The sequence below is a fragment of the Amphiprion ocellaris genome, chromosome 10 (assembly GCF_022539595.1).
Source record: "Amphiprion ocellaris isolate individual 3 ecotype Okinawa chromosome 10, ASM2253959v1, whole genome shotgun sequence".
NCBI lineage: Eukaryota > Metazoa > Chordata > Actinopteri > Pomacentridae > Amphiprion > Amphiprion ocellaris.
Window position 1 is genome coordinate 28,647,646 of NC_072775.1, and position 21,596 is coordinate 28,669,241.

The 21,596-nt window shown below is 39.7% G+C and overlaps 1 protein-coding gene across 5 annotated transcripts; it reads left to right on the forward strand.

Annotated features, from left to right (window-relative positions):
- The first annotated feature begins 131 nt into the window (after positions 1–131).
- On the forward strand, positions 132–20,207 carry tgs1 (trimethylguanosine synthase 1). Of its 5 annotated transcripts, none has more exons than XM_055014097.1 (16): positions 132–526; positions 998–1,065; positions 2,999–3,114; positions 3,259–3,349; positions 4,889–4,969; positions 5,095–5,166; positions 5,391–5,924; positions 7,795–7,933; positions 9,621–9,707; positions 10,321–10,468; positions 11,481–11,841; positions 11,943–12,107; positions 14,938–15,084; positions 16,103–16,319; positions 17,072–17,150; positions 19,593–20,207. In XM_055014097.1, the coding sequence occupies exons 1-16, from the start codon at positions 414–416 to the stop codon at positions 19,707–19,709; spliced, it is 2,535 nt and encodes an 844-aa protein (XP_054870072.1). In that variant the 5' UTR covers positions 132–413; the 3' UTR covers positions 19,710–20,207. The 5 variants fall into 5 exon arrangements, with proteins under 5 accessions (XP_054870072.1, XP_023140054.2, XP_023139975.2 ...); XM_023284286.3 differs by having other exon boundaries at positions 133–526; positions 3,259–3,319; positions 4,904–4,969; XM_023284207.3 differs by having other exon boundaries at positions 134–526; positions 4,904–4,969.
- Positions 20,208–21,596: the final 1,389 nt, after the last annotated feature.

The window sequence follows — 21,596 nt, forward strand, 5'->3', positions numbered from 1 at the left end:
CCTGATCAGCGGACGAGACCAGGCGGTGACAGCAGGGGGCGATGATAAAGTCGGCAGTCAAATCGGACGGTTCCGAACAACTTTTAAACTATACAGGAAGAAGATCAGTTGACAGGCAGCGTTTCCCATCATGCCTTGAGGCCGTGCAGGGCGCCTGTCTCCAAAAACTGCAACTGTTTAGATCTCGTGAGATTATCGTTGCCTTCGTCTCCGTGACGTCCGGACAACAAGACAGAATAGATCCTGCTTCCATTGTACTGCGGCCACCAGTGATTCAGTATGCATCGCTGTGTCTCCTTTGAAATGAGCCTACTGAAGTGAACCTGCATTTGGTTTAAGACGTGAGCAGCTGGCCAGTCTGTGGACGTGTGTTTCCGTGTTGCTGTGCGCGTGAGATTATTGAGCTGACCACGATGATGCTGGAGCGGAGCAGATTCACAGTGATGGCGGATATCATCTTAAGTAGGAGACATTCGTCTAATGGGGATGAGACGATTCACTGTCGCTGCTCAAGAGCCTTCGTGCAGTGAGCTCTCCTATATTTCTTATTTTCCCTTATCTCCCCCTCTCTCTTACACACACACGCTTGCTTGCTCACACACACGAATCTATATGTACACACAGGCACAAACGTATTCTGACAGGTCAGGTTTCAGCCATCTAATTGTAATACACCTAAATCCTCCAGTATATCATTAAAATTTGTAACAAATACATTTCATCCCTCTCCTCAAAGCCTTCCAGAAAGAAGCCAGGGGTGCTTTTGTATCTTTTTAAATGCTGTAGATGAAGACATTGAAAATATCATTCCATTTATTTCCACAGTTTCTCCAACAATATCTGACCTTGTTGGGCTTGCACTAGCTATTGTCTTGGATGTATGAGCAAATTTAACTGTAAATCAGCAGTGCTGCACATTGAAGTATGGAAGAAACTGTGGAGTTTTTGGCCTCCATCAGCTGATGTGATGAGATCTTGTGTTTCTGTTTGCGTGCAGGGATCGAGAATTATATCGTTCCGATAACAGACAGCTCTCCTCTGCCCAAGCAAACACTGAAGTCCAAGGTATGTCATGATATTTTATTATGTTTAACACTCGAATTGCTTTGATAGGGCCTGAAGTCAAAATGATTACACAGTGCAGTGTGTACTTTATAGCCTTTTTCAGGTACTAGATAGGTAACATTGTTTCATTAATCTTGTAGACATGGCTTAAAGTATTCTGACATGTGCCAGATTTCCAGCATTGCAGCATTTGGCTTGGGAAAAAAAAAGGTCAAGTTTGTCTACCAATGGAATGAGGGGAATGCACCTTTTGATCTCAACCAAACAATATCACTAGCCAATGGGAAGTAGAGTGGGGGTGGTAAAGACATTGAGATCCAGCTGCAGTTGAGTCCATACCAGAGTTTCATGCGGTTTCACGGAGTAATGTGCGCTGATATCAGGAGCATAGAGAACAGATTTTTGAAGCCAGGGGAAGATGCCAGGGTGCTCAGTCATTGTATGATTTTGGACAGATAAGTCCCGATAAGTCTGTAACAGTCGATTTGTAGTAGGATCACAATCATGTGATTTTCAGCAGGCAGCAGACACAGTGTTCACTTGTTGTCATAGTTACAGTGGCGCTGTGCCACTATCTCACAATGATACGGAAATATTTACCAAAGCTGTGGATCCAGACTATAAGCCACATCACTGCCAAAATCTAATCAGGTGGCCCTTGAGTTATTTCTGAACTTCCCTGAAAATTTCATCCAAGTCCTTTTTTTTTTTTTTTTTTTGAGTAATGTTGTGCAGACAAATAGATGGAAGGACAAACGTACGCCAATCGTCACATAAAAGTTGGGTTATGCTTTCTGCAAGAACATGCTGCGTGGAAATGAGACGCTTGGAAATCCACTCAAGAGACCGTGTGTGACTTTATACTCCATGCGGTGTCTGCTCCCAAACTGCAGAGGGCAGTGTATCGCAAACACTTGTTTGCTGGGAGGCCCCACTCAGATTCCATGTCCTCAACCTCCCCCGGGATGCAGGAGAAACTCTTCCAGAAATGGGAGTTGAAACCCCACAGACAGGGACCTCTGCCAGACATTTCCAGCTCACCCTCACTACATGTTTGGGTTCATCAGGACTGTCTGGCAGCCTTCCCTGCCATCGTCTATAACTCACCACCAGGTGGTGATCAGTTGACAGCTCTGCTCCTCTCTTCACCCAAGTGTCCGAGACATATGGCCGCAGGCCTGATGACACAACTACAAAGTCATCGACCTTTGGCCCAAGGTGCTCTGGTATCAGGTACACTCTCTGTCATTGCTCACGTGAGCATTGAAGTCCCCCAGGAAAACTATGGAGTCCCCAGGTAGCACCCCTTCCAGAGACTCCAAGATGGCAGAATACTTTGAGCTGCTGTTCGGTGCATAAGCACAAACAACAGTCAGAGCTTTCTCCTCCGTGACATACAGCCGTGGGGAGGTGATACTCTTGCTCTCTGGGGAGAACTCCAACAGATCGGTACTCAGCTGGGGTCTTGCGAGTATCCCTACACTTGCCTGGTGCCTCTTACGCTGAGCAACTCAGGAAAACGAGAGCGTCCAACCCCTCTCCAAGATTTTGGTTCCGGAACCCTTGCTGTGTGTGGAGGGTGAGCCCAACTATATCTAGCCGGTAATGCTCCACCTCCCGCACCAGCTCAGCTTCCTTCCCCGCCAATGAGGTGACATTACCCATCCCCAAAACCAGTCTGCGCAACCAGAGGGCAGTGTGCTTAGGCTGCTCCTGTCTACTGCCTGGTAAGTATAGGCCCCGACCCCGATTTCCAGCCCAGTGAGTGGTGGGCCCACTGGGCAGTGGCCCCGTGTTACTTTTTTGGGCTGTGCCCAAACAAGCCCTACGAGGCCCCAAGGCTCAGCCACCAGGCTTACCTAGTAAGATTGCCGCCGTAATTTTTGGAGATTGACAATTATTCTGTTAACACAGGTTTTCCCTTAACTTACAGAAGCAGACGATAAAGAAGAGGAGGCTGAGAAGGAGATGCTGGATGATGAGACTCAGCTTATGGCCAGCATGGGTCTGCCTTTGGCCTTTGTCAGCTCATCTGATAAAAGGACAGTGGTAAGTCAGACCTGCTGCCGCACTTTCCCTTTCGCAACATGTCTGTGTAATGATGTGCTGTTAAAATTACTTTTTGTGAAATATCAACTAAATTAAAAAAAAAAATTTGAGCAGTTTGTGCTGCTACTTTTGGTCATGTGACAGGGGAGGAGGTCTAACAGGATGGCTGTCACATGCTGGGATGAAGCAGCTGAAGAGGAAAAAGGTCAATACGATCTAGAGGTTGACAACAAAGGTAATACAATAACTTTGAGTCATTATTATTAATTACCAATATTCATAGAAGAGTTTACTGAGACCTCTTATATGAAAAAGACCTTATTCAAGAGAAAAAGAATGTGCAACTATGTAGCTTTACCAGGTTTCTTATAAAGTCACTGCAGACATACTTTATATGCCTGAATGCGCACCTTCATTATGTCTCTGTGAAAGTTGCATCGGCAATCTTACTAGGTTGGACCTTGTACCATTTCCATATCAGTTCCAGCACGACATCAGTCTGAAATGAAGAGAGAGGCTCGCACAAATGGCAGTATTTCAATTTGTGTGACATGATTAATGGAAGGATTTTTCCACATTTTGGCACCACTACTCAAAAAACACAACACAGCGCTAATGCCCAGTTTGTGTGCAAAAATCATAACACCTTTCTCAATCACTTCGCTCTACGATTTCTTGTCTCTGAAATGTCCATAAAACTAAACTTTGTCATGACAAAGACACAAACATCTTAGATTAATAACATTCACCAAAAATGAACAAAATTTGAATTTTTCCCCCACAAAACGTCAATAGGACATGACGTTTGTTGCTTCCTGCTTAGAACCATTCTCCCTGAATGTATTTAATAAATAATACCTGCTGCGTAAGACAGCAATTTGATCCCTATGTGTCTCCAGAAAGGGAGAAACTTTCACTCTTATTACTTCTATTACCCACTAAGGCTCATATCTTAAAGCATTATTTGTTGTTGTTTTCCAGACACTCTTTCAGGATAATCTTTGGCTGCCTCCTAACTTAGCTGCTAGCAGGTAGCATAGCCTTAGCCACTGAAACAGTAGCTAATGTAACAGCAACAGTTGCAACAGCAGTGCTTGTTGTTCAGTTTTTGCAGCTTGTGTTTCTGTTGAATGTCTGCTGAAATGTCTGTTAGATGTGGGAATGTGAGTGAGCATTGCTTGAAACCACAGAGGGACAATAAAGAGAGAGTGCGAACTGGCTGCATCAGGGCCAAAAGTCACACATTTAAATTATTTAACAATAATAGGTCATTAAAAATAGCAATACAGATAATTGGAAAATTACCAAATATCAGCCTCAATAACCTAATAAGGACTGATAAACGCCCCATATCCCATGTCTGAAAGGGGCAATATTTGGCTTATCAGCTTATGTACAGTTTTGTCTATTTCTTGAAACGAGGGGATTAACAGCATCCAACAAATCTTTGAAATTACTTCTTAAAACGCTCATGAAAGATGTTGATTTGTTTCTATTTATTTAGTATTCATGTATGTTTTTATTATATTTATTTCTACAGTCGTCAACCAAATGGTCATGACCATGAATTTAGAATGGCTTTTACAACTCTTAATTTTCTATGATGGAATGTGTCGCTAAGGAAAGCACTGATTAACGCAATTTTCTGCATGACCAATACTGGTAATTCAAGTTGCTCTATCTATATTTTTCAATTTTGTCATATTTCCAATAGACCTGTATTAAATCCATGAAATTACCAAAATGCATTATTGCTTTTTTATTTGAAACGAAGATGCATGTGTTTCAGTGACAGAAGAGTTACAGGAGGCACTGGAAACTCAAGACTGCCATGATGTTCATGGTCTTTATGAGTGTATGTAAACATTGTTCATGACTGTAAATATGAATATTATTGTTACGTATTCAGTGTTCTATTGTGATTTAATACTACTTAGTGATTTTTTTATTTTTATTTATTTATGTATTTTTTTTACATAGCTGATGAGCCGGTGGTGTGTGATTTACTGGTGACAGGAGGGATTCAAGATGCTGAGTGGGAAAACTACTGGGGTAAGAAGTGAGACGTGAAGATTACAATTGTAATCTCATTCTGTGCACTTTTACACAATTGTATTGTCGAAATTAATGTTTTTATTTTGTGTGATGTAAGTATGGAACTTCTCTTTGTAGCAGGTGGTCATATGTTGCATAAATGAAGTTTAGAGAAACCATTCCAAATCTCAAACTACAAGTTGCTTCTTTTTTCTTATCCATTTCTTCTGTACCCCTTGAAGCTCAACAGGGAGAAACTCTGCTATGGAGCAACTGGCTTGAGAAACATCCAGAGACTGAACTGCTGTTTGCGGTAGACCCTGGAACAGTGACTGCTCCTTGGGATAACCCAGATACAAAGGCTGCCTGGGACAAGCATGCTGCAGAGACCTATTACTCTTACTGGGAGCTGTTTATGTATTGGGCAGCACAGGGCTGGACCACTGAGCAGTCTGTTGGTAATGGGAACACTGGTGGGGAAGAAGCGGCAGGGTTGATGGACGGAGATATACAAGCACAGTCAGCTGGGCAAAGGAAGGGTGAAACTGAAGCTGAGAGCCAAAAAAGAGAAGATGACATTGAGGTTTTGAATGATCTGTTTGAACAGACCTGCATATTAAAGACAGGTGATCAGAGTGACAGACAGTGCGTGAGTGTGGCTGATACCAAACAACAGTCAGAGAGCGAGCTCTGTGGGTCAGATGATCCTTCTGATGGTGGGAATGATCGCAAGAGATGTGCTGCCTCCTCACAGCAGAACACAGCTGAACAAACAGGTAATAACTAAGTGTGTGTGTTTATGCATGTGTGGCACTGTCAGTAGTGCACTGCCATTGTTATGTTAACATGCAGACTGTTTTGTCTTTTATGTTTTAACACAAAATTTATATAGTGTCATTTTTTTCGTCTTAGGATGTGCGATATGAGAATTGGCAAAGATTGTTGTTTGCAAAACTTTTTTGTGATTTAAAATCTGAGGAAACTTAAGGCAAATTAGATTCTTGAGTATAAAAACTGCTTGAACTTGACACACTTGTTTATTACTGAGAATATGACTTTCTTGTGTGTGAGAATTTTCCAAAACTATCTAACTAAAATTAAAGTTATGCAAGTGAATGTTACTGCGAGACAGGAAATCTCAAGCCAAAATGTTCTTCACTGTGATCCACCAGTCCAGTAGACCAAAATACTGAATTCATCTCAAGTCCTGTCCATTTTCAAAAATCACTGTAAGACCAAAAGTATACAACCTTTTTTACTGCTACTGCCTCTTCTGAGAGTACTTCACTCTAACATGCAATACCTATGAAAAGTATTTTTTTTAATGTGTGTTGTATATTTCCCCCATAAATGTTCTGTTTTGTTTCGACGTTGAATCATTGTCAGTTTAGTTTGCCTTTTTTTCCCCTTATAATCTTTTATAAGAGAAAAACACTCTTTCACCTGAAGGTGAAAACAGATTTCTACAAAGTCATGTCAATTAATTCCAAATAGAAAATGTAAAATAATAGATTGCTTAAGTATTCCCCATCAAGCCAGTAGGTGCACCTGTGGCCACAGTTACAGCAGTAAGCTTGTGTGGATTGGTCTCAATCAGCCTTGCACACCTGGACACTTAAACAACCCTTTTCAAGTCCAGCTACAAATTGTCAAATAGATTAAGGTCTAGGCTTTGACTTGGCCACTACAGAACATTTACAATTTACCATAGAACCGTTTCTGTATAGCTGTATGGCTGTATCCCTTTGGCCTTTTTTGCTGCTAAACAGATCTTCTCCTAAGTCACAGTTCTTTTGCAGACTGCATCAGATTGTCCTCCAGAATTTTCCTATTTTTTGCTGCATTCATTTGTATGCACTATGTTTACAAGCACCACCAGATCATGATGTTGTCACTACCATGCTTCACAGTGGGGATGGTGTATTTGTGATGATGTGTAGTGTTTGGTATCTGCCAGATACAGCATCTGATGGCCAAAAAACTCATTGTTGGAATCACTGGACCAAAGAGCCTTCTTCCAGTTGACTTCAGAGTCTCCTACAGACCTTTTAGTTAGCTATGGTCAGTGGCTTTTTTCTTTGCCACTCTCTCATAACACTTTGACTGGTGAAGAACAGCCAACACTTGGATGCTCAGTCTCTGCCATCTCAGTTGTTGAAGCTTGTAACTTCTTCAAAGGAGTCATAGCTGTCCCAGTGTCCCTCCCTTACTAGTGATTTTATTCCACTACTATTACTATCATCGCTTGAGACTCATTCACTTATTTCCCTTTCACAAATTTTGAAACCTTTAGCACCATGTGGCTGCACCTGTGTTGAAGTAGGTGAGGCAGTCCAAAGGGGGATCAGTACTAATACAAATACCTATTTAACGTTTTATGTTTTTTATTAATTGACAATACTTGAAATCAGTTTTACTTTGACATGACATTGTCATTTTAGTAAATTATTGTCAATAAAGACAAATTATATTAACCAATTTTATCATTCAAATTTTGGAACAATATTTTATTATCCTTTTAAAAGTGTATTTCAGACATAATGTTAGGGTTGGCTGGATATGAGATGTTTTTTTTTTGTATATACGCGTGATGTATGAGCTGTGATAGTAAATATGTTGTATGTGTGTGTGACATTTGTATGTCAGCTTCAGATCCCCAGCAGGCTGCTGTTAGACCTGACAGACTGTATAACGCAAGGAAAAAGATGCCAGATAGAGGAGATGATGATGATGATGATGATGATGACAAACCAGATGGGGGAGGATACAGTAAACTCAAACGCAGGTAAGTATGACCATTCTCTGAGTGACACAGATTCACAACTAAGGGAATACTTTATATCTGCAAACCTATCGAGCTCTACATACCTAATCCGACTGAAAGAAGTCATGCAGTTACAGTAGCACAAACTGTATGCATGGTGTTGCCACAGGTACTTACAAGTATTCAGTTAGTGATGCAGAAAACACATAAATATACATTTTTATGTTTGGTCCTGATTTGTTGCCAAGTTCATTTTACACTGCTGGTACTGCAGCTAATAGAGCACAGAAAATTGATTAATCTATTGGTTATTTATTACAGTCAGACATAAATGCAGTGAGTATCATGTTTAGTTGTACAAGTGCACTGAGTGGTAAAATAAATATATTAATTTACACAATAAATAGTTGTCTACCAGCATTCTTCTCTTGCATCATTTGCTCTAACAGTACCTGTTACCATAATATATGTTTATATCCTTTATAGATCTCCATATAACCACCTCTGCCTCTTGACTGAAGTAGGTGGCACATGATCAGTCCATTTTGTGCAATAAAAAAGTCACACAAGGCATCAGTCACTTCTTTTATGTGAGGATCTGAGTCTACATAAGAAAGCCTGGTTAACAAATAACATTGATAACCACTGTTGCGATGTCCTTAATTTATGATTGGGGTCTTGCACTTTGTCAAGCCGACTGACATGTTTTGTAGCACACCCCGCTGCAAGCCTATATTTGTCGCCTCAATATCTTTTACATTTTAATCAAATTCCATTTGACTTGTTTAATTAGTAGAAAAACTTTCAGTATTGCTGCTTGTAAAGGAACATAAAAGTAGTTATAGCACCCTTATGTTTCTGGATAACTCCAGGCTTCCATGAGATCTTAGTAATTTTTCAGGTGCAGATATTATGTTTGAATTCTGCATGCTTTACCCCCTGATGGGTTTCTAAGAAATACAATAAAATAGACGGCCCTAAGAAAATAGAATGTTTGGAATAGAATAGAATAGAATAGAATAGAATAGAATAGAATAGAATAGAATAGAATAGAATAGAATAGAATGCTTTTAATTGTCATTATACACACACAATGTACAACAAAATAAAAGACAACTCTCGTGATGCAAAGTACAAATAAGACCAAATAAATAAAAGTAGAAATATATATACAAAAGGAGCCGATAAGACAGTGAGAAGAACAACCATTACAACAACAAATGGCAGCGATATATTCCACTGTTGACAGTTGACTGAAAGCAGCTATGTGTTCAGTACCCGTGTTGCACTTGGGTCAAGGCTGGGAGGCAGTGAGGATTTTATGTGCTTCAGCACCAGTCTTTCAAAGCACTTCATCACAGTTGAAGTGAGAGCTACAGGTCTGTAATAACTCAGACTGCTGACAGACAGTTTTTTGGGGATGGGCACAATAGTGGCAGATTTTAGGCAGCTGGGGACTGTGCAGGCAGCCAGTGAGAGGTTAAAGATGGTAGTAAAAACCTGTGCCAGCTGGTCTGCACAGCTCCTCAGTACCCTCCCCTGGACACCATCAGGACCAGCAGTCTTTGACAGGTTCCCCCTCATGACCTCCTCTGTGCTCACAGTGAGGGCCAGGTTGTCTTTCCCTGGACTAAAAAACAAAGAGATAGAGATTTGTAAATAACAGTCAGTTTACACCTTAAAGTACTAATATTGTGTTTACCTGCAGTCATGAGCTGGATGTGGAGGAGAGCCCACATCTGACACCCGAGGAAGCTTGGAGGAAACTCAGACTCAAACACAACCCAGAGCCTCGGTAAGTCTGGTCCATTCCTCCTGATACCATTGTTATTCTGTGTCCCTTTGTGTTCACTGGATCTCGTAACTGACTCCTTGCTATATGTTTGTTGGAAAAATGAAAGAGACAAAACAACTGCTCTTGGACAATAAGCAATTGTTTTACTTGATAGTTAGCATGAAATGTGGAGGGTTTGAGAAACCAAATGTTATTAATAATACATCATGCATGATAGCCATTCAATAGCTAATCAGTCAAATCAACAGCTTAGCAGTTACCAAGCAATGAATTCAACCCAAATCAGACAATTAGTAACCAATTAATAAATTAAAATGAGCAAGTCATTACCAGCACATTCGCGATCAACCTGAAGCATTTTTTACAGTATGAGCAGTCAGTGATCAAAAAATTAGCCATAAACAGTTAATGTGATATGCTGTCACCTGAGGGTAGAAAGTAAATTTAAAAAAAAAAATTGCATTTCCAAAATTATTGAGGACATTACTTCCATATTAACTAAGATAATATTTAATATTAAACAGGCTAACAGAGAGTTCTCCGTATCATGTGTGATTTGTCATGTTGGAGCAGTTGTTTCACAGGGGAAGTTGTATTTGTTCATGCCTCTTAGGTTTGACAGTGTGATGAGCTTTAAAGGCAGACCTGGTCCAAAGTGTAAGAGGAATAAGAGAGCAGTCTGCAGCATCAACAAACACACCAGGTTCTCTGTGATGGATGAAGACAGCACACAGCCACAGATCAGCAGCCCCATCTGCAAGGTACCACCTGTAAATGTTGTAAGGCTTTACGCTGTCTGTAAGACAGGGGATTAGGAAAGTAGTCTCTGCTGGCTCATCTAAGATGTAAAGTAGGGTATTTCCAACTTGATATATGCAGGGTTCTGTAGATACATGCACCTAGAGGCACTTCTTCAGGGGGGATCAACAGTTATTCCCTGAGCAGACGGGACATAGAGTGCAGGTTAGATACTCTTCACTGAAAACCTCATGGCCATCTTTTTACAAGCCAATGGTGCCTCTGTACACTACCACAATGAATTTGAAATGAAGCAGTCAAGATGTGACTGAGTTGTAGACTTTAAATTTTAATTGATGAGGTCTAACAAAGATATAGTATTAACAAGCGCATTTTGGAAAAAGAATGTGAACTGAGCTTACCTGAGTGAGGAGCAAATCTGAAGTCTAGGCACTGAAACCAGATTTGAAGTGTTGGTTAGAGCTACTCTGGCTTAGGAAAAACAAAACACTCAAGCACTTTACGCCTCCTGTTTTTAAGAAGCATCTGTTGATATGAACCATGCATTTTTAATAGATATCAGTAGACTTGCCATTAAAAGTTGTTGATTTGCCTTTAGTTGGGCAGAATTTCCAAGAAACCCCAAGAGTTTAGTCCAGTTAGAAAAAATGTCTACACATGGAGATGATTTATTTCTGTGGCTGCACACCCTAGAAGTGGATATCCAGCTAATACAACTCCAAAATCACAAAGCTAAAACCTCAGCGAGGTAACAAAGAACCCCAGGAGGGCATCAAGGCTTTCAGGAGCTAGTTAGCATCTCTGCTCATGAGTCTAATATTCACAAATCATTAAACAGGCATTGTGTCAATGGCCGGACTCCACAAAGAAAGATACTGCAGATGAAAAGCTGGGAATATGTTAAATGATTATTATGAATTATTTGTAAAAATCAGAAATGCAAAGTACTGAAATAGACCTGTATTAGTTTGAACACTGCACACTAGACAAAAAAAATTAATGTTTGTTTCACAGGTCCAAAATTTCCTTGAAATGGTCAAGAAAGCGACTCCCTTTGACCAGTGTGAGGTGGGAGGAGGAAGCTCATCCCTGGTCAAGCCTCCATTTCTTGTAGAAGTGATAGGAGAAGAAGAGAGAAGGAGGAGCAAGGAGCTGAAGAGTGTTGAAAAAGAAGAAGAGGGCTTCAAAGAAGAGGGCTGTAATTGTGCGTCCAGTTTAGATGCAGAGAGGAGTAAATGCACTCTGCCAAACACTCCTTTTAACTTTGCCAGTGGGTCTGTGGACAGTGAGAGGGAGGAGGAGGTAAAGGATCAGCCCTGGAGACAGTTGACATGCCAACAAATTCCTGATTTTCACATGTCTGATGTGCCTGAAGGTAAACGGTGTCTGTCAAATGATTCTAATGGTATATGTTTCTAGACAGTTCTGCTGAAAATAGCTGTGATCTCACAATTAATAATATGTCTATTTGTATAGAACTGAGTATGAAAGACGTAAAGAAGCCAAAGAAGAAGAATGGTAGGCGAGGAAGGAACCAGGAGATCCCAGCAGAGATGGCTGCTGATCCAGAGCTGGCTAAGTACTGGGCTCAACGCTACAGACTCTTCTCTCAGTTCGATGAAGGGATTAAGCTCGACCGAGGTTAGTGCTAAGTGCACATCAAATTAATTCCAATGTTACCAACAAAAAATCTATATATTTAACCCTCAAAAAGCAATCTTGAATTTCCCTCAGGATTAATAAAGTATCTGTTTATCTATCAATCTTGTTCTTTACTACCTTATTACACCCATTGCAAGTCAGTAGCATAAGAAATGACAGTCAAGGGGGTAAGGAGTTTTATTTATTCATTGATTTATTTTTATTTATTTTAAAGAAGTTCACTTTTACAATTAAAATTCATGTACCTTAACCTCCTGACAGTTCACTTACTAAGGACCAATTTATGGTTTCCACGTTCGTGTGTGCAGGCCAACAGATGAACTATGCACAAGGACACGGTGTCCCTCACTGTGTGAACATAGCATAGGATTTCTTAGGAAATGAAGACTCCCTACTGTGTTTGGGGTCCTTCAATGAAAGCGTGTATAAACAAACAAGATGAAGATGAAAGTAAGTCACACGGATACGGAAAGCATGACCATGGCCTTAACATGACAGGAAATAAGTTCCGCTAGCACAGACACCACAATCAATAAATATTTTATACTATATGAGTTTACACCTTAAAAAGTTGCAACATGTGATTACCGTTCCAGCAAGTACTTAAAAACTACATCACCTCTAAACCTGCCCTTACTGCTTGACTGGGGTTTAACACAGACTAAGGTGGGAGAAGCAAGCAAATTGACAAAACAAGCAAGCAGAAAGATAGAGAACACTAGCCCCAAGTTGACTCAACAAAAACTAAAGTCCCAATCAGAGATAAGGGGTATCACGAAGATGGTTGTCAACTTTGTTTAACTCAGGCTTTCTGCTTCAAATTCTGAGCGTGCAAAGGTTTAGCACTGCACATGACTTATCTCAAGCACAAAATGAAACAATGGTGTCCTGCCTACTTCAGTCAACAGGGTTTTTTTTTTGTGAGGAATATAAAAATTTACAATGGTAAAAAACTCTGCAACTATAAATGATGCAAGACACAAATGCTGGTCGAAAACTGTTAACCGTACGTTTATCAGTCCCTCCAGGAATTCGTGATGTTGCGATCGCACAAATTCACGCGAATTCAACCAATCGCCGCGAATTCTGCGCGACCTTGCAATTTTGTCCAATCACTGCAACTTTTCTGCAATTTTGTCCCGCCTCCGATGAGTTCCACCAATCATAGCAGTCCCCAGCGCAGACGTAATGCACGTACGTCACTGAATTCACTTACTTGTTTATGGTTTGAAGATGCAGACATGTCCCATTCCAATGTCTGTCATTTACCAACAAAAATTACTGCTGAAGACTGTGCAAAACAGTTAATTCCCTGATGTTCTTCACCAAAGCGGAAGTAAACTGTTCAACCTGTACAATATTATGGTGGAATACAAAAAAAAAAATCAATTGATAAACACTTTTCTACCATGAAATTTATTAGGAGAATGGCTGAAACAAGCAGACCACAGACCGGACAAATCACAGTGATGGAAACTAGCATCCAGATCTGTTGGAGCACTGAAAGAATGAAGGGAAGTTAGAGTAATTATTCCACCAAGGAACACGGCAGAGTTATGTGACGATCGGCATATATGAAACATTCCTCTGTTAGTAACATTACTCAAAAAGGGACTAAGGGATTTGGATGAAATTTTCAGGGAAGGTCAGAAATGACACAAGGACCAAGTGATTAGATTTTGGCAGTGATGCAGCTTAAAGTCTGGATCTACGGATTTGTTAAGGATTTCCCATTGAGATAGCGGCATGGCGTCTGATAGTGGCATGGTAACCATGGCAACAAGTGAACGCTACCTCAGCAGCCTGCAGACAATCACATCATTGCGATCCTATTACAAATCCACCGCTGTGGACATATCAGAAATGATACAAAGAACAATTGATTAAATTGTGGGGGTGTTTCTGAGTCCCATCAATTCCCACCACCCGATACATATTTATGCCACATGATTCGGTATGTACACATGCATAACACACACCTGTGTTTACCGCAAGGTCAGGTAATGAACAGTCTTGCTGGAGTTCTGTGCTCTCACTTTTCTTGTTAATTGACGTGACAAGCTGTGAATGCGTGTATGTAAATACATGCGTGTCAGGATGTGAAATTAACTTTTTAAGCCACTGACAGATATGTCCAAATGTGATTCATTCAATAGTAAATGATCATTTTGTGCCTTAAATCTACCAACCACTTCATGTTGAACCAGTATCTGGCTGCTAATTTCCCACCATGATATGCCAGCTTTTGTGTAAATGGGTTGGAGCGTTATATAATTAATTTTGGATTAAATATTGTTAATTACAATGTTGAAACATGTTCTAAAAGCTGAAAAATGCAACTTTTTAGCAACTGTCACTGTCTCCCGCAATTTAATCGCAACAGATAAGCTTAAAACATTGCAACTTTCATTGCAATTTTTTAGAAAAGCTGCCGCGAATTCAGCCATTTTCGGCCGCAACAATCTGGAAAAACGGCCGCGAAATCCTGGAGGGACTGGTTTATATATTAGCTGTACAGACTGACATTCAGCACTGACATTCAACTAATACTGGCAACAAGAGAGAAGACAAACACTGAGTGGCTACCAGACTCCAGCTGAATCCATCTTGGCTATTTGATGTGGAGGCCTTGCTTGCTACTGTTTGTGGTACTAACACAAACAGTGATTCAGATTTGAGGGCAAGAGCCGGGGTTGAAATAACCTCACAGCCTTATTCTAATGAAAACAAAGATTTCATTGAGCCAGAAGGAAATGTTGTAACTCAAAGGATGTCCTAAATTCTGTTGCACACATATATTGTGTTACAGAGGGCTGGTTCTCTGTTACTCCGGAGAGGATTGCTGAGCACATCGCCCTCAGGGTGGACCACAGCTTTTCTGACTCTCATCTGGTCATAGATGCTTTCTGTGGTGTGGGAGGAAACGCCATCCAGTTCGCTCTCACTGGAAAGAGAGGTAAGATGTGTGTGAATGTTTGTGATTCTGCACCTCTATTCACCTCTTACCTTATGCATTAAAACCTTCCACCTCTGGATTTTGTGATTTGAGTCCTCAGTAGTAAACAACGTATATCAGTGTTTTCTTTGTATGAAATGATTGAGATGTTTAGATTTGTGTTTCATGCTCTTGTGTTAATGTAAGAATAATGTAAATCTCAATAATAATGAAAAATAAATATGGCTGTGCTGGACACTGACACACAAAGCAGACCGGCATGTTGAGTGGACTACCTGTCAGTTGAGTTTCAAGCTGCATAATATAGCACAGAACTTTCAATTACTCCTTTAAGTTATTTTTGTTGGAACTGTGTTGAACTGAAAATTAACTGGGAAAGTGACAGTAACAATGTAGTTGGCTACAAGAAGACACTTTAATGAATATATTTAATTCTTAATTAAACTTAAAACTTGAACAAAAGAAGATATGCAGGCTTGTGTTTCTATGCAGTTTACAGTCATGAAAAAATTAGGACAACCAAGAGCACCTGTGTGTGTTTTTTTCAAAACATATTTGGACATATGGATATTTAATATCAATTTTAATACTGAGAGATTCAAGTAATATAACAAAACAATTAAAACTGAAGAAATGACTTTTTAAAACTTTCTGTAAAATGTAATTTTACCGAAATGCAATTTCTGGTGAGAAATAAATTTTGACACCCCCACATTTCTGCATTCTGATAAGCAATAATGTAACCCAAATGGAGTATGCTTAAAAAAACCAGGACGTTACCCAGAAATCTATAGTGAGAACTCCATAATTAGTATAAAATGTGATACAGAAATCCATAGGCTAATAAAAGATCTTCAAGCCTCTGAACTGTCCTCAGGTTTTAATATTTCTGTTTTAATCCAGCGATTGACTCATCATTGCAGGTTTATAAATGTTACACTCCCTGTACAGCCACTCCAGCAAAGTGAAAGTCTGAGTATTCACTGTGTCTTTCTCATGTTTCATGTCATACTCTCAGTCTTGGCCATTGATATCGATGCAGTACGGTTGGACATGGCTCGACACAATGCTGCGATTTACAGTGTTGCAGACCGAATTGACTTCCTGCAAGGTGACTTCCTTCAACTGGCCCCCCGTCTGCGTGGTGATGTGGTCTTCCTGTCACCACCATGGGGAGGACCAGACTACCTGACTGCTGAGGTGTTTGACATAAGTACCATGATGGAGCCTGATGGATATCCTTTTATGTACCAACAGGAAAAATGTTACAGCTTCAGGGACAGTGGTTTACCTGGTGCCGGGGGATAGAGTGAAACGGATTACTTAAAGGAGAAATTGCAGTTTATTACAACTTTTCGTTTGTTTTCTAAAATACTTTGATACATAAATGCACACAAAGCAAAACTCTTCATTTACTCCTTTTGGCAAATGTAAATTTATTAAAAGCCAACTTACATTACACAACTGCTGAGGGAAAATTTAATCATTATTTAATAAGCATTTTATGTATTTCTTGCTCTTTCTCCTGATACAGATGTTCAGAGAATGTCAGATTCAAAAAAGTAGTATTTGTTGCAGGGCTGTTCTGGTGTAGTCGGGTGAAGGTGTCCACTGTCCTCTGCTAGTGTTACTGTCTGTCTAATGCGTAGTTCTTAACTACTGTCCATGAAATGTGCTGTAGGTATTCATCGTGTCCAGAGACTCAAACTAAATGTTTTTACAATGTTTTTACCCTGACCTTTTATCTAGCAACATCACTGTGACATAGCTGTCATATGGGCACATGAAATATGATAGTCTAATTAGCACAATGTCTTTACATTTACTTTTTTTGGACACTGACATCTCAAGTGGCACAGCCCTCAGTGTAAAATGTCACCTTTGTATACAAGACCTAAAGACACTGAATGTACTCTCAGATGAATCCAAAACACAGACTGTATTTATGTAACATACTGTCATATATTTTATTCTTAACAGTAGACACATTTGAGATTTTCCGCCTGGCCAAAATGATATCAAACAACATAGTGTACTTCCTGCCTCGCAATGCTGACATGGATCAGGTCTGTATCTTTATTATGTGTACATGAATGGTCAACAGGCAAGAGAAATAGCAGTATTTACTTTATAACAATGGAAACTTTGTTCAAAGATTAAAAATGTCACAAGGCTTGGAATGTTAACCATCTAAATCCATGTTTTGATATCTTTTAGGTTTTGTTATGCAGTCACAGTTTAACTTTTATGAATTTTGGTAAAATTTTCAATTTTGACCAGTAAAATTATTATGACAAAGTGCAGTGAACTATGCCTCCTTCACACAATTGATACACAAAAATGTCGGCATTGTTGTCCTCTTTCACCTAGTGTGAATCTCATTGTTGTAGGACTTCCAGTTTTTGCTTATTTACCTCAGGGCTCAGAATCAGAAATGGTGAGTCTTTTTAACCTGCCACCAAATCTATATAATATATGGCACATGCATGAAAATGTATCAGCCTATTCAAAACAAGATTGTACTTCACACTGTGAAAGAATTTTTTCCATCCGACATATTTTTTTCTGACCAATTGTTTGAGGGGCTAGTCCGTGATCATCTTGTCTGGCCTCTGCACCATAGTAACCAATCACTCACAGGTAATTGGCTAACTGATAGAAGAAAAGAGCCTTTCACACAGGACACAGTATGCATTGTATTTGCCGCAGGCTTTGGTGCACAGCCCATGAAGAGTCACAAATAAATAAGCAAAATAGGCAGAGTTTTCAAAAGTGCAGCAGGGCGATGTCACCATCCCCTCAAGTGGAAAGCTTCCCATTTCTTACAAAAACGTGAAAATGTATTTGTCCTGTCCTACGAAGAATGTGTTAGCACCAATCTTGCTATTACATAGAAGACAAGTTGTATCATATTTTGGAAGATCATTATTTGTTTGTGGCGTTGCTGTTCTGTTTAACCATGTATTTCCAAAAGGCAAACTCCGGCTGTTCAAACACAACCTGGCATACCAGCTCAAACAGAAACCTGTTTCCAAGTGAAGGCTTTCCACCCCAAATTTCGATACATCCGCAAAAGTTGTGTCACATAACTTGGGGTACTCGTACACATACAGTACCAGCTTTTCCTCCACTTTGCCTTCCATGTTGGCAAGATTCCTTGTTCTATAACAGCTGCATTTTGGTGTTTTGTTGTTGTTTTTTTTAGGAACAAGACTCCAACAAGGTTAAGAGAAGGGGAAGTTCATGTATGTGGGCTTTAGTAAATAAAAGCCCCTAGTTAGCTTTAAAAAAAAAAAAAAAAAAAAAAAAAGGACAGCAACACATTAACAGGGATGCATTGAGTTATAGTACACTGCCAAAATACAAGTTCTGATGTGTTATAAAAAGCTTTCCAGGGACTTTTTTGAAATCCAAGCACCGCCTCATGACTTCTCCCTTTACTAGACTGTCAAAACAAAATCTCACTGATGTTCAAAGGAATATACAGTACTTTGTTGTGTCTCTTTCTGAAACACATGTATTATTGGGCAAACCATCTGTATGTTTGGGTTGACTTTCAAAATAAGAGTACATACCCAGTAACAGTGCTTAGTTAGCTAACATTTAACCTAGATTAGATTATTATGTTTTCAATTCTCAGTCTCATAGCCCACAAAAAACACTTGTATTTAAGTCAACAGGATTGTGTGAACTATGCTACACTTTCAAAGTAAAAGCACATCTGTGTTAAAATTAACTGATCATGGTTTGTACCAGATGCTGGTTTTGCAAAATAAGATGTACTTATATAAATGATACCTTGATTATAGCAGACACATTGACGCTCAAAATTTCTTAACAGATTTTCTAGTATTATACTAAAGTTGTCATTACAGTGGATGCCTATATCAAATTTGCTAACATATGAGCTGTAAAAAAAATAAATAAATTATTGGGGAGCCAATGGCTAAACATATGTTAAGATTTTTACCAAATTTGGTGTGGTTAGTCTTAAGCAGAATATAAAATGGATTTTTAAATTTGGTTTCATTTAGAGAACACGCTGCCGCATACACTCACTGGCCACTTTATTAGGTATACCTGTTCAGTTGTTAACGGAAATGTCTAATCAGCCAATCACATGGCTGCAACTCAATGCATTTAGGCATGTAGATATAGTCAAGACAACTTGCTGAAGTTCAAACCGAGCATCAGAATGGGGAAGCTAATCATGTCAAAATCTTTGAGAAATGTTTCCAACACCTTGTTGAAAGTATGCCAAGAAGAATTCAGGTAGTTCTGAAGGCAAAAGGGGGTCAAGCCTTTTACTAGCATGGTGTGCCTAATAAGGTGGCCAGTGAGTGTACATTATACTGGTCATGTAATGAAGGAAACAGTGGGTGACCATATCAAATTCTTTACTTGCAACCAAAAACTGTTACAGCAGCATGTATTGATAAATTTAGTGTAGACATTATTTATCAACACCTGTCTGTTAATATAGTTTCTCAATGACCACTTCTCCACAGGTGGTATCTTTGGCAGGTCCGGGAGGGAAGGTGGAGGTGGAGCAGAACTTCCTGAATAACAAGCTGAAGACTGTGACTGCTTACTTTGGCAGCTTGATAAAGTGTGACAGCAATTAACCATGGCAAGGGAGTAGACCTTTATGGATTTGTTTAACGAAATGAGAATGGAAACAATCTGTTTCTCCTGTGTTCCTCTGTTTGCATTATGGCCTATTGGACTGGATTCACAACACATTGTATTCAGTTTAGGCATCCAGAAAATTCAAGAATTAATGTGAAACAGCTTGTGTAGTTTTTAGGTTTTGGGAGGGGGACTGTGTGTGTGTGTGTGTGTGTGTGTGTGTGTGTGTGTGTGTGTGTGTGTGTGTGTGTGTGTGTGTGTGTGTGTGTGTGTGTGTGTGTGTGTGTGTGTGTGTGTGTGTGTGTGTGTGTGTGTGTGTGTGTGTGTGTGTGTGTGTGTGTATTTTGCTTCTGTCATTCATCAGCGACAGTTTCTTACACCTGTTTTTTTAATTACATTAAGTCTTCAAAATGACTGTTATGAGAGTTTTAATTAACAATTTATATATCTGCTTCTTTTATTTTTCATCTGAACCTAATAAATGTTTTTCATGATGTTTTGTTTTGGGGTTTTTTTTGTAATTCTCAGTTAAGACAATATTTTATTGCACTGTTTAGTTTTATAAAGGTCACTCAAATGTGTTTTGGTCCCTCATATGCTTAAAAACATAAAATACAACAACAGCTCTGAAAGGGGAATGTTAGAAAAATTATAAACATGAAGATGTTTTACTTCCCTTTCTCTTTGGAAAATGACAGCAAAAATGTTAAAACAATCCTTTTAAAAATTATTTTAAACAGTTTTTCTGTAAAAGAAAAAAACGCAAAAAAACTATTTTTTTTGCCTCCCAAGTATTGCAAACATGACAAATATAAAAACAAAACTCCTCCTCCACCAAATGATCACTGCTTCTCTTTCTGGGACAAATGAAATATGCATTGTGCATCTCTTCACATCATTAATTTTTTTCACTTGCTCTCACTCACATGATCTATACCCTGGCTTCGAAACACAGTTGTCCTTGACAGATTATTTGAAACACATGCTTGTCTGCCAACATCTTCTCAACAACTGCATTGAGGTTACCCCCTTTTATCACGACCAACTGTCCCCTCAAGATGACTTTCACCTTCACGGAGAATCTGCTTCTTCTGCCTGCTTTGACTCCTATACCCGTCTGTCCCTGTTGATTTGAAATCCTCAGTAGCATCAGCTACTACATAGAATTATTCACAGGTTCCCCCGTGGCACACTCTTAGTTGTCAGTAGTTATTAAACACCTTCAGCCTATTAGAAATCTCTCCTCATTATCTTCCATCGTCCTACTCATCTCAGAAGCAGTGTTCCAGAACCCAGAATAAAACTTTGGGTCAGTGATCTTCCCAAGTCTACAAGCTTTACAGCCACTCCAACCCTCAAGATCCACATCATGCTCAATCTTCTTGCTCCTCGCTCATGAAATGGAGATGTAATTTTTTTTTAGCTGAAATTCAGAAGCAGGTCCACACCTCAAACACTCTCTTACCTGTCAAGTATCTATGCCTATGCCCATGTCATTTGCCACGTTCCAACCCACCTCCCTTTTTTCTGCCTCCCTTCTTTCTGTCTCTCTGCATTTAAGGTGGTTGATTTGCCAATCCAGGAGCTGCCACTAATCCTCAACAAAACCCAATACCCACCACAGCTGTTTATCCTTCTTTTCATCTGCATCACACCCATATGCACATTTAATAAACAATCCTGTGCATCTGGTTGATAGTGTGACCCTCACTGCTTCATGTATTCAGTGTTAGAACAATTTAACATCATGCCCTTCCACTTTTGCTTTGTGGCAGCCTTTTCTCTCTGTCTCCCTCTCCCTCCCTTTCCATTCCTGTGGGCATGAGTGAGGTGCATGTGCTGGTATATGTGTGGAGTCTACTCATTGGATAATCAGCTGAATG

Coding starts and splice junctions, on each gene's coding strand:
- tgs1 (XM_055014097.1), top strand. CDS start 414: ATGATGCTGGAGCGGAGCAGATTCACAGTGATGGCGGATATCATCTTA. Junction 4,970..5,094: donor TGTTCATGGTCTTTATGAGT/GTATGTAAACAT, acceptor TTTTTTACATAG/CTGATGAGCCGGTGGTGTGT. Junction 12,108..14,937: donor AGGGATTAAGCTCGACCGAG/GTTAGTGCTAAG, acceptor ATTGTGTTACAG/AGGGCTGGTTCTCTGTTACT.